General features: G+C 31.7%; 1 protein-coding gene across 2 annotated transcripts in view; it reads left to right on the forward strand.

Annotated features, from left to right (window-relative positions):
* LOC118181027 (delta-sarcoglycan-like) overlaps positions 1 to 13,928 on the forward strand; it is a 392,038-nt gene that overhangs the window by 360,442 nt on the left and 17,668 nt on the right. For both annotated transcript variants that reach the window (XM_035350101.2, XM_035350100.2), the window contains 2 exons: positions 10,475 to 10,547; positions 12,997 to 13,120. In XM_035350101.2, the coding sequence (XP_035205992.1) occupies positions 10,475 to 10,547; positions 12,997 to 13,120 (197 nt within the window). The remainder of the gene's footprint in view (positions 1 to 10,474; positions 10,548 to 12,996; positions 13,121 to 13,928) is intronic.

Below are 13,928 nucleotides of genomic sequence, written 5' to 3' on the forward strand. Positions count from 1 at the left end.
AATATTTAATTAATAATTATTATTGTAGGCATTAATTATTAGATTAGTTGTTAATTATTTCAATAATATATAAGTTTAAAAATAATATAACAGTTTTAAGCACACAAATCTCCGACTATTAAACCCAGCCGATTAATAAACTCGGCTAGTTCTAATCAGAAAAGCTGGTTAGAACAGGATTGATCTTAATAATTTAATTGACGAGTATTGTACTGAGATTAGTGCAGGCATGTAACAGTACTTTGAAATGAATCCATCATATCAATTATATAAATTCATTGTAGTACAATTTACAAGTACGATTGACTTGCGTAGTATTACAAGACTATTAGAACAAGTAATTATTATGTGCACGACCTGTAAATATACATTAGTGCTTTACGCTGCAAGGCATCGCACATCACTTAACAGGAGGACATTACTGCAATTTCATAAGCTTCTACTCTTGGCAACACTAATCTCAGATGCGACTGTCATGCGATTATTGCAGTTTATTTAAATAAATATACAGTTCACTGTTGTAAGGACATAATCATATGAATATATCAATATATGCAGGACGTAGAATCTTGCAGAATTTTACAAATATACATTACATAAAAATTAATAATAGATGATTCACAGGCATGACTGATAAGCTATTATGCTATCTTTTTAGTATGGGCAGCTCAGTTATAGATGCATTTACAAATAAAAGTAAACAACATTACAGAATTTAATACTTGGAAGCCAAAAACACTTAAATTTAGTAAATTACATAAAGTTAATTTCTACACAGAACTTGAATGTGATTAGAGAGAGAATTTTGCATTTTAATGAAGCTTGTTTTGTCGTGGTAAAGTGCTCTTTTCACAATTTTTAAACTTAAGAATAGAAGGTAAGAATTAAGAATTAAATTTTGCTTATAAATTCGTAAGCCCTCAACCCATCCTCAAGTAAACATCCGAAATGAAAAATTCTATTTCATTTTAAAAATCTGTTATTAGTTACCAAAAAGAGAAAGAAGGTAAAATTCTGAAAGGGAACAAATCTGTATGTTGTGTTTTAATACATTTACAAATCCATATAAATATAAATATAAAATACTTAGTTGAATTCACATTACATTAAAGCGACCGAATACCAATTAAAAGTAATTGCGAGTAAAGTGAAATAATGATTAACTAAGAGAAAAGTTCAGCTAATCATTATTACACTAATTTACCCGCAATGACTGCTGATTCCGTTACGAGAATAAAATACAATATCTGATCTATTTAAATCAGCGTTTTTAATCGATTTTTGAACTTTAACTCTCGTGAATAAAAGTGATATTACGTAATAATAACATTTTAAAATATTTCATCTTTTTTTATCAGATATGTATAGTTATGCGCTTCAAAATATAACTTTTGTATGAACTATAATGTTCACTTAGTTGTTAAAACGGGTATCCGCTGAAATGTGTTAATTTTTCTTTAAAATTATGAATACAATTAATATGAATTGCTATTACGAAAACTAAAAGTAGTTCTGACTCTGAATAGAACATTTAAAATCAGAATCATTTTCTTCTCTGCAAGAATTAAATTGTCTTTGCTCAGCTTCTTTGTTCATTTCTTTCTGCGTAGAATCACAGCTGGTATACTCTCGCTTGCCATTACCTATATAAAACGAATAAGGAATTATTTCTTTAGTTGTTTTGAAGAAAGTGATAAGTTGTTAGGATTGTTAGAGGGTTCCGAGAGAAAAAGTAAACAAAAATGAGGCAAGGAACAGTGAAGAAAAACGTTTCTATTAAATGTGAACTGGTTGTTTCAAGTTTCTTGTACAACTGTTATTAAGCTGTTTTTCCACTCCGGTTGGATTTTCAATTTATCTAATGGATTTGGCGCTGAGACAAGCGGGCAGGAAAATAGCTCCAGAGGCAACACGATAGATAAAAAAAGCAAAGCTTCAAGTTTATATCCGAACGTAGTTTCTTAGAAGCTTTGAAACAGGTGGTCTCTGAATACATTTATTAAGTGCCTGCTTCTTCCAGTATATAGTTGAAATCAACGGATCGCAAAGTAACTCGTGAAGCAACATTCAAAGAAATTAAAAAGCTATAAGGGTTTCTCTGCAGATGTTCATTTCAGTAGCAGATGCGCACCGTAGTGAGAATAACTCAGTATGAAAGTTAGATGGACAAATGTTATCTTATTGACAAATACGTGGGAATGTTGTAGTTCTGCTGTAAGTCGTATTCAAATTCTACTTGCTTGACATCATTACAGAAGCTGAAAACGAAACTGACTAACTGATTTTAGAGTACATGAGATTTAGAGCTGAGCGTGAGATTTAAAGCTGTATCTTTCTTGCACAAACATGGGATTTTCTCTCTATACAGTGTGCAAGGCGCACTAGTAAGCAGTAGTCAAAGACACGAAATGCTTATAGTTCTCCTTAAAGTTCTTAATCAATGGCCATATAGTGTTTTATCCTTGTATAATGAAAAGGAAAGCTCACCATGAAGATATACCGTTCCTGTGAAGCAGTTCTGGAATGCTTGGCTATAATTAATAAATTTCTGTTAAACGAGAAAAATTGTTACGTTATACTATCTTATTCAGATTATATATATAAATTCTAATATGGCTAATTCTAATATTGCTGAATGTTTAAAAACGTTTTTTAGATTCTTGATAATTTTCAGAAAAAATTCATTATCCTTAGAACTGCTTTTTAAAATATTTTCTGTTAGCATTGCAATAATAACAAATGGGCTTGTCTTATGAGAAATTAGCTGAATTATCTAAGCCACTGTAAACAAGGGAGTTCTTGTCTATTTCTTTACGAAAGCAGTAATTTAATGGAGTCTATTTTATATGTAGTTTCTGTTTATGTTAACAATGAAGATTAACGTAAAATCTGCATATAAAACTAACTGTTGTCGGAAAAATTGATTAATTTAAAACTATTAACAGCTAATGATTTTAACCTCTTATGTCTGTTATTGTTGTTATTGCTAATGCTCACTTGTCTGACCTATTGTCAGCCGAAGTCCCCTAAATTCCTTGTGACAAGGAACGCAAGTTTACGCCTGTCGTTGGCAACAGCCTTGAGGTACGATTAGCCCCCTGATTTTGATGGAGAGTACTCCAAGGGGACGGGTTCGAGGGTCTCTTACCCCTCTTTCCCTACCACAGCCTCTCGAGAGGACTTTCGCCTCGCCGCATATTTAGAGTACTCCATGCCGCACGGACACTTTACATTTACAAACATCTATGTCTTCTCCGAGATTTGAACCCGGGCCCTTCGGCACGGCAGTCAGCGTCGCTAGGCAATATACTGGTTGAGTGGCCCTCTTATGTCTAAAGATAAATGATCATCACGGTGTCTGAAAGGATAAAATAATACTTAGATAATTTCCATTTTTCAGCTCTGAATTTTATGTTTTTCCTTCTAGCTTTTGCCTTGATTATCAGCTTTTATTTATTGCTGTATATTTCCTAATAAACTAGTTTTACCATATATTGCAAGGTTAGCGTTATCTCATAGATTCATCAGGAGAACAACAACAACTTTCAACTTATGTAAGTATCCGAAGAAGAAACATAGCATATATTATGCACATTATATTTGTCATCAATTAAAATATTATACATGGGTTTTCTGTACATACTACATTAATTTCAATGATATTTATTTGTATGAAAATAGAAATGTTGTCTCTAATTCTGTCAAGATTTGCAATTTAGTTAAAATGACATAAAGTACAAAGCCCTTAAAATTTTCAATATGCCCAAATAGCTTTGTGACGAAAGCTTTCAATATGACCAAATAGCTTCAAAACGAATAAAAAGGCACATATATTGAAAGTATTAAAGAAATGGACAAATATATGGTTGTCGAATTGTTGAACTCATTACTGTACTCAGCAGCTTTTGATACATGTGCAACATGCAAACTTTAAAAACTTAAAAACACCAAAAAAATTTTAGACACCAGGAAAATTTTGGAAAACAAGTGAAAACAATAAAGAATATACCAACTAATTAAATACCCGTTTATAACTAATGAAGTTAGTTGTAATAAATGAATAACGATGCAGTTTAAATAGGGAAAATTATTATAATCTCCCACCTTGAGCTACCACTACATATTAGCTTACGCATTAAATTGAATCTCCTTCCCGGATCGCTATAGCACGCTGGTTTTTGTTTTATGAATAACTTTTAGCTTTGTTTAGTTAGTTTTAAATACAGCAATAAACACATGTTTATGTGTTTTATGATCCGGCTCTGTATGGAGAAGAGGACCTAATTTAAATCTTAAACTGTGATTGTATATACATATATAATGAATATATGCAAAGTAAAAAGCAGTTCAAAACCTAATCTAATTACGTATTGATAGCTTCAATAACTGACGGTAATATTGTAAAACAAAAATAAAACATTTAAATCTATCCCATATTCAACCCAGAGTATTAGAAATAATTGCAGCAAAAGGTTCAAAAACTTCATAAACCAAAAATGAAAACAGCAGAAGAAAAAACGGTTACTTCGCTACTACATAAGAGGGTTTCTTTTGTTACACCAATGCCCTGCCGAATATGTGGCAAAAAATGAAAATAGCCTTTTTTTTTTCTTTCGCTGCTTTAATTTTTCATTTACATGGTTTTGCGCGTTTCATGCAATTATTTCTTATGTTCCGGGTTGAATATTTGTTATATGTTATATGCTATATGCTTTATTTTTATTTAACAATATATAAATATATATGTCATAATAAGAGCAAATCAAAAGACGTAACACTGTAGATGCGTGATTAGACCCATATTGAAGCAGATTTTGATTGCGTAGTGTGCTAGTAATGCTAACTTGGTAATATCTAAAGAACTTGGCAGTCGAGGCAGTTTTAATTCCATTTTTATTTGCAACTGATATTTGTGGCCACAATCACTTGGCACTCTAGTCGTGCCTTTCCACAGAAGATCTACATCTTTGATATTGTTGAGATAGAAAGCAAGCCAGCGAAATTACATCTTAGGGCAGTAGAGAGCAAAGCTGAAGTGCGTAGTTATGAAAGATGGAAGCACGGCAAAGAGAAAAGTTCTGGTTTACAATGGTAGTTTCAGTTCCCAGTTATTACGTCATCGCCATAGAGTGATCTAGAAATGACGCAATGCAGAGAAGTTATTAAGATTTTAGAATAGAGAGGAAGAATTAATGTAATATAAAAAAATACGATGGCTTTGCTCTTTGCGAACCAGCAACCTTTAATTAATTTTCTAGAATGAAAAGCAATTGGATGTAAACTACCATAAGGATGTTCTTGTTTTAAAACAGCACCAACAGCTTCTTTGGACGCATCACCAAAAAGATGACAGGGATATTTAGGATGAAACAAAGTTAAGATAGGTCTAGAAATCAATGCATCTTTTAATTTTCGAAAAGCTTTTTGACATTCATCAGTCCAATTATAAGGAGTATCTTTCTTAAGTAAATTTGTTAATGGGGCTCTAATTTTAGCATAATTTTAAATAAAGGCACGACTAGAGTGCCAGCTGATTGTGGTCACGAATATCAATCGCAGAAAATTAATTAAAGATTGCTGGTTCGCAAAGAGCAAAGCCATCGTATTATTTTTATATTTTACATCTTAAGATAAAATTATATGAATCAGAATTATAATATAACTATAAACATTAATTCTTCCTCTCTATTCTAAAATCGCAATAACTTCTCTGCAATGCGTCATTTCTAGATCACTCTATGGCCCGCGCAGCTCTGATGACGTAATAACTGGGAACTGAAACTGCCATTGTAAACCAGAACTTTTCTCTTTGCCGTGCTTCCATCTTTCATAACTACGCACTTCAGCTTTGCTCTCTACTGTGCTAAGATGTAATTTCGCTGGCTTGCTTTCTATCTCAACAATATCAAAGATGTAAATCTTCTGTGGAAAGGCACGACTAGAGTGCCAAGTGATTGTGGCCACAAATATCAGTTGCAAATACAAATGGAATTAAAACTGCCTCGACTGCGAAGTTCTTTAGATATTACCAAGTTAGCATTACTAGCATACTACGCAATCAAAATCTTCTTCAATATGGGTCTAATCACGAATCTACAGTGTTCCGTCTTTGATTTGCTCTTATTATGACAATTAAGCCGGTAGGATAGTTTCCTGAAGCCTGAAACCTCAATGGAAAATTTAGTTCAGCTCTTCAAATCATCGTTTTGTGATAAATCCAGAGATAATGTGAAAGAAATAAATCATCAAGTTTGTTTTTTCAGTGTTTAAAAAGTAACAGATCATTCTTCTGCTGTGGTGTTTTGCAAGTGCTTCAAAAAAATAATCACGCGTAGTGTTTACAGATTGAAAGTAATCTCTCGATAAATTGAGAAGTTCGAATGCCTAGTCAAAAGGAAATCATCAGTGAATTAGCATTACAGCGGGACATAGAGTGATCTAGAAATGACGCAATGCAGAGAAGTTATTACGATTTTAGAATAGAGAGGAAGAATTAATGTTTATAGTTATATTATAATTCTGATTCATATAATTTTATCTTACACACATATATATATGTGTGTGTGTAATTATATGTTATAGGCTTTATTTTTATTTAACATATATATATATTGCATGTGTAAAAGAATATGAAAGACACTTAATTGACACCAGACCATTAAATTCCTACTTTAAAAAATAATACAAACCCCTTCAAAGCATTTGCATTTTTCTTGCAGTAATCGCAATGCGAAACCTCTTGCCCAATCCATGTGTAGAATTAAACTAAAGCTAAGATTATAAATACTTGATATACGCACTCTCTTTTGCTGCTTGCTTATTCCTAAGAAAGTCACCTCTCGCTTAGCTGTATTTTTTCTGCTGTTTAAAATATAAGCTGAGTATATAGAAATTATTGTGCGCTTATAGCACTCCCAGTGTTGCATCAATCAAGGATATGTCCTTAGAAATTAATACTTATGTAATGAACTCGGCATAGCACAATGGGGGAAATCTGCACTTACAAAATTTAAACTATGCAGTTACATGTTTTAAACAATGGAGAAATATAACCAAAACTACATCATATATATATATATGTGTGTGTGTGTGTGTGCATTATATACGCATACATATCAGATATATATATAAAATATAATATATATATATATATAATATAATATATAATATATATATATATATAATATGCTCATTGGGACTTGCTAATAAGCGTATCAATGTAACATGCTTACACGAGGTCTTGAAATCTGTTCAACAGGTGTCTAATTCATCTTGTATTTATTAAGCTTTGCCGTATAACTTAGGATTCCAAGCGTCAAGAAAAAAAATATTTCAACAAAAATTCGGTTTCATAAATGTGCAGGAGTTATTTACGGATATAGACTAAATATATCTAAAGACCGATCACTTTTTCACTTGTATTTTCTAGTTTCATATAGAAGAAGGCACTTTAGCAAATTAAATTTTGTCCTTAAATCCAGATGTCTCAATTAAATGTAAATCTTGGTGTATTAAGCTCAAATTTACTAATATGCAACAGCATATTACAAAACAAAACTGTTTAATGGGAATTATGAACAATATATTTTATTTAATTCGATTTTTCCAGGCTACTCAATTTTTTCTACAGTTTTTCCGAGATGAATGTGTGAAACCACTGAACCCTGGTAATTCGACCAGGTTCAAATATAGACAAACAGGCTGGTGGCATCTAAATTTTGTGGGTTTTTTCTATGTCGAACGTGAATACAGACCAATTTTCCTCTTAAAATATCCTACATGAAGGCGTCCGTCCTTTTTAAGGAGAGAGATTTACGTGCTTTGTCATCATCTAAATAATCCATTAAATACAGAATGATAAGCTTGAACAACAATTTAATAATACTGCTAATATTGAACAACAATTTAGTTTTAAGGATTAGTTAATTTCATTAGCAAGATTTGTTAATCAGGTTTTAATTAACAGTAATTCCCCCCTCCAGTTTATTTTTCCAATAATGTCTGTGAAACCGAGAATCAATGCTGTAAGGAAGAAAGGATTCATTCTTGTTAATAGAAAAAAAATTGCTCTTAGATTCCGTGATTAATTATCAAACAAACTAGATCAATGAGTAAAACACTAAGTTTAAAAATAAATTATTTCTATTCATACCGAGTATGCTAAGAAAATGCTGATGCTGATCCGTGCGTGACGGAATAAAGCTTCGAAGTCCGCTGTTATCTCGCTAAATCATTCCCAGTTATCTCAAACTGCATGATAAGACGAAAGAGCCAAGAACAAACAAATCTTACAAACATTCTATTTGGCATTGTAAAAATATAACTTAATTGTTTACATATTAAAAATTATTAAATAATTGATTTTCGTTAATTTTATGAATAAGGTTATTATTAGGACAGTTAAATTTTAATATAGCTCATATACTTTTAGCTTCAGATTTAGATTAACAGATGGAAGAATGATAATTGCTTACATTAATATACGCCATAAGATTTTGCTTACCCTACATTACTTGATGGACTAATTATTCGTGATAAACAAGGCTTTTGTGCAGAAAGCTAGAGATAATCAGCTGTATTCCAGCCAGTAATGATGTTAAGCGAGCAAAGATATAGTTTATTTCATTTATCATTATTGGCATTATTTTACGCATTTTTATAAGTTTGAACATTCGTAATGGAATTTTATTAACAGAATAAAGGTGTCGATAAAAGGTAATTTCTTTCAAGCCGTCAAAAGTATTTTGATGAAAGGTGTCTCCGAGCGATTGTGATTTTGTCAAAATTTTCTTTGAAATTAAAAAGTAACAGTTAAAATAGTAATAATAACAGAAACTACTGCTATTAAATTGTGCGCTCTGTGTATAACTGTATGCAAATTTATTATATTAGTATAGACTACCAAGAATAAAAGGAAAAATTAACACACAAAAATGTTAAAAAATCCTCTATGACAGCATTTCTCCCAGTAACAGAAAGAGTTTGAATATTTTGCTCAAAATAATTAACCAAACCAAGCTAAACATGTGCACATGTTCAATACATTTTTCTTCATGTTTGAAAAGAAATGAGTGGGATAAAAGACTTCAAGCAGGTACCAGTTTAAAGGCACATTTCTAAATTACGCTTTTAAATCGTTTTTTACTCTCAGTAAAATTATGTCCAGCGATAGTTCCTCGTCCAGGAAAACGTATTGTAATTTACGAGCTAGAGCGCATTTTAAACCAAAAATGAACCCTCTTCTTATCACATAGATGAAATCTGGAAGCTGTGAATGCCGACCAATCACTCCTTTTATTGCAAATTCCTAACGTCGAGTTCTGCGAATAAGAATTCCATAAATTGAGCAAAGAACTTACAGGGCTTATCTGTGTCAGTGTATGGAGTGAACAGCAGGAAGGCCCGCCTATCACTGGGTGATCATTTGCGGAACTATTCTTATTGAAATTGAGTCCCTTGATTTGCATGTCTATTCATAATCTTCAAAGTCATTCACTTGCCAGGAAGTATGTAGGAAGGAATGTGTTAGGTTTAAGGAATAAAGTTAAAATGGGCTTAACATCGCCTCTTAAAGCGGTGAAAATTCACTTAAAATAGAAAACGATTATTAGTTCTACTTGCCTCTACACCTGAACAGATGCGGCAGTTTTAAGCTTCACATATTTTAATTCCTTAAAATTCATCCTTTAAATGGGTATTTTGGTAATTTATAAAATTTAACACTATAGAAGTTATATTTGCTCCTATCTTAAGCAATAGCTATCCAAATGTGTATGTGTTTAGAAACTAGATGCGTGATGCGAATATAATTATGCAATGAATCAGTTAACTAGTCTACATAAGATTACTTTTTTTGATTTTCTGACATTAAAATTTAGTTTTAATTGGGATTTTTATTTCACGAATTAACATTTATATTAATTAAATTAAGTAAGTAAGTATTCGAAGGGAATATATGCGTTATTTATTTCATAAATTTATTCATCATACCATAAATCTATTCAATTATTTTTATTTATCCAATTAAAATTAAAATACCATTTTCAAAATCTGAACTGTTGACCATGCAGATTTTGTTAATCATAGATACGAAAAATATATTGAATTTTGTTATTTATTTTTATACGGTCATTTTACAGGTGAAATTCGAGTTGGAAAATTATTCCTTACCCTACTTACGATAAAAAGTCTTAGAAAAGGTGATTATGTAATATGCAAAATTAGCTAATTTTCGCTTAAAATCTTAGCATAGGTAATCTTTTCATGTGCGTTCCAAAAGGTTAATTAAATATATCTCATCCTAGTTTGATCCCACAAAGATAAAATCGCGCTACCTAACTACTGCGATTGCTAAAAACGTTTCACTTAGTCACACTTTTTTATTCATTTATTTTATTTGATTTTAATTGTTATTTTTGCGCGATGCTTCGTGCCATTTTACATCTGTTTATGTTGTTATTTATGTTTTAACTAGGATCTGGGGGAATTCGCTTTGAAGGCTCGGTCCAAACTCCATTTGTAAGAGCAGAACCCTTCCAACAACTCAGGTAAGATACCTTTTCGCACATTTTGAAAATACTTTCAATAAGATTTCGTTATATTTTATTGTAATCTTTAAATTAAAGTGTTTAAAATGAGTAAACTTTAATTAATTTCATTAGCAAATATGCAAAGTTTGTCCAGACTTAAAAAAAAGTATAAAGAAATATTTCTCTTTTAATCTTGAAATGAAGTTTCAATATTAAGAAAGCGCATAGATGCGGAATTCAGTACTCAGATGCAGTACAAAATTGCCATCTTTGACATCGTTTCTGAGCTGTTTTATTTACTCCACTCAAGGTCATTTTATTCTTTATTATAAACAGATACATTAATTACATGGTCGTGAATCAGAAAATTTCCAGGTCAGAGGATAATCCACATTCCATCACCAGGTTAACTTTTTAATCCGTCCGAAGGTCACCATCATTTTTGTGACCTCGTTTCTGAGGTGTTTCATTTACTCCACGTAAGATGATTTTGTTCTATTTTGTAAGCAGACACAAGCATGATAAGTATTAAATGTAATTATGCTAAGGCGGCATAGTGCAGGATCAATTTACATGTCCATCCAATTAAAGCCTTTACTAATATTCTTTATTGTATTTCTCCCCGACGCGGGAAAAGCCAACAACAGTTTATCCCTTTAGGGATTTTAATTTGAAATATTGTTCTCTTTGCCGGCACGCGATCAACACGGAAACTCAAAAATCATTTTCGGTTATGTAGCAGGATCGATTCTATGTAGATAACTTAAAAAATGATAACTTAATTCAATTCCCCTTTCTCTCGATTGTCGCCGTTGTTAATTATGTCAATACATTATGTCAATACTGATTGCACATCGGAGTCGATCCTACGGTTTTATCATGTCGATGTCATATTCCCGTGTTGATCCTGTGCCATGTCGGTTCTTCGCCGTGTCGACATTATGATGTGTCGATTCTAAGCATTATCGACTCTTGGAAACAGAGCATTATGAAATATCATCATATGATTAAATACTTTTTTACAGAACTGGAATGAACCTTCCTGGAATTACTTAAATATGTAGTTTTATCTAGGACTTGGATAACTGAAATAACTTATATTTAAATGTTTGGTACAAAGAATTGGAATCGTCTGTAAATATATTCTACATAGTTTAGGTGCGTATTGTACTTGAATGAAAGTTTGTAGCATATATATATGTGTGTGTGTGTAATACTTCTGTTATTTATTGCAAAGAAAAGTGTTTCTCCAATAAATGGGAGAAAATTTGTTAACGGGGGATTTGTAAAAGTAATTTATCGAATGAATGCGATCGAAAATTTAAGCCATCGCATCAAATTTTATGGGCAGCATTTTCATTCATAATTATCTTGAATTTCAAATAAATGAGTTCTCTGAATTGATGATGAATTATAGGTACATTTAATTTATTTTCTTTCTCCGCTAGGATGAAATACTACCGCTAACAGGCTGAAATTTTGACCTTTCTTGAACTATAGCAAATATATCTTGCGGCTGCGTTATTTATGTCAACTTCAAAGCAAGGCGTTATTAACTAACTGAAATACTAAAGTCCCAAACTGCATAATTTAAGGAAAATTTAATGCAATGCTTATAGATTCGATGAAGTTTAATAATAAGGAATTACTTGCCAAAGTAGGTTAAATAATTACAGCTTTAATATGTTCAGCTAAATGTGGCAGTTTGTTTATTCTGACCCATAGGCTAGACAGTAAATGGTTCTATTTAAAATATTTTCTTTAATAATACAAAACGTTCAGATATTTTACCGTTTAGAAAGCAAATATAGTAAAGTAGCGTTTATTGTTCGGTGATTCTGTAAATAATTCGTAGCTATTTCTATAAAAGAACTGCTAATTCTGATTTATTTAAGCTTCCTTTGTATTATTTTCTTTATTCGAAAATATAACTATTATTTACCTAAGCTGAAGCCCAATTTTGATCGTTAGAATCACAGGTGAGGCAATCTGAGTCTTTTAATCTTTCCCCTTACCAATAACCTCTCGAAAGAAGTTCTTAATCTACAGACTGAAATCCCTCAATTTCACATAGACACTTCAGTTAAAAATATGAAGTGTAAAAACTTTTTCAGAATTCAAATCTGCTTCCAAAGGTGTGTGCGGTTAGCCTTCACTAACCACCATGTTTTTCGGAGTTGGGATAGAATTAATATTTGAAGATATCTACTTAAATTACTCTACCGACTATTTTAACTTTTGCATAAGTATCTGATAATCTCAGAAATGTTTCCTTCCTTTTAAATACTAGTTTTAGTTACAATTTATTTTAATTTTGGCATTTTTATGGCTATAGATCTATAGCTATGGAAAAAATACTATAACAAGTAACTAAATACCTTTAGTGCAATAATTTCGTTCTTTCTTCTAGTCTGACTCTTATAATAAATAATAATAATGCTAATTAGACTTTTTCCTATATTTTCAGGTTGGAATCTCCAACTAGAACGTTACACGTTAAAGCTCCAGAAGGAATTGGTATTGAATCCCGTGCAGGAGATATCAGTGCATCATGTCTCAAAGATCTTAAACTGCAGTCAAAAGAAGGGGCGGTTAGTAGATTTTTTCTAAAAATTTCATTTATAAGCCATTAAAAATTAGAACACGCACCAAAATGTCATCATATTTCCCCAAGCAGATTATGTATCATATCTTAAGTTACCAATTATTTTTTCCTGAAAATGGAAAAACAAACTGCTGCGTGTTTAAAAATGAAAAGTTTTACAACGCAGCTAAAGTGTTGTTTAATAAAATAAAAGACTATAACTGAATAAAAAGAAGCATTAAAAGGAATTGTGATCCTTTACTTGGGAGAGATATAATACTTTTGGCCTCTCTAATGTGTCGAAGTTAAGTGCAAGACACCTTCATTTTACTCGTAAATAGGGCATTAAACAACATGATTACTTATTAAAAACTTGCAAAATAAAGAGAATTTTCAAATTATATATGTTTTCAAGAAACCTATTAGACCAAAGAAACTAAATGTAATTAGTTTCTTTGATCTAATATGTTTCTACGAATACGTTCTCCGACGAATTATGCAAATGTTCAGAGTTGAATTCGTAAGCGTACACGTTCATGTCTGCGGAATTGTGATTGTGTAAGGGACATAAGCGTACGATGACGTTTCGGCGATATGTGTGCTCGTAATCCTTCACGAAATTCACCATGTTTCTCGGACGAGTTAGACAAATTTTATAACGTATCAGGTGAAATGAGTAGCCAAGAACGTATAAATGACGGAATGTGATGGAGAATTACCGGTAGATTGGAGCAGCATAATCTAAAGCGCAGGTGGCTACAGAACACGGTGTAACATCCAGTGTAGTCTGCATTTTGTCGATACAGTTTCAGAAC

The sequence above is a fragment of the Stegodyphus dumicola genome, chromosome X1 (assembly GCF_044657685.1).
Source record: "Stegodyphus dumicola isolate Sdum_Otavi_A_Nest chromosome X1, ASM4465768v1".
NCBI lineage: Eukaryota > Metazoa > Arthropoda > Arachnida > Araneae > Eresidae > Stegodyphus > Stegodyphus dumicola.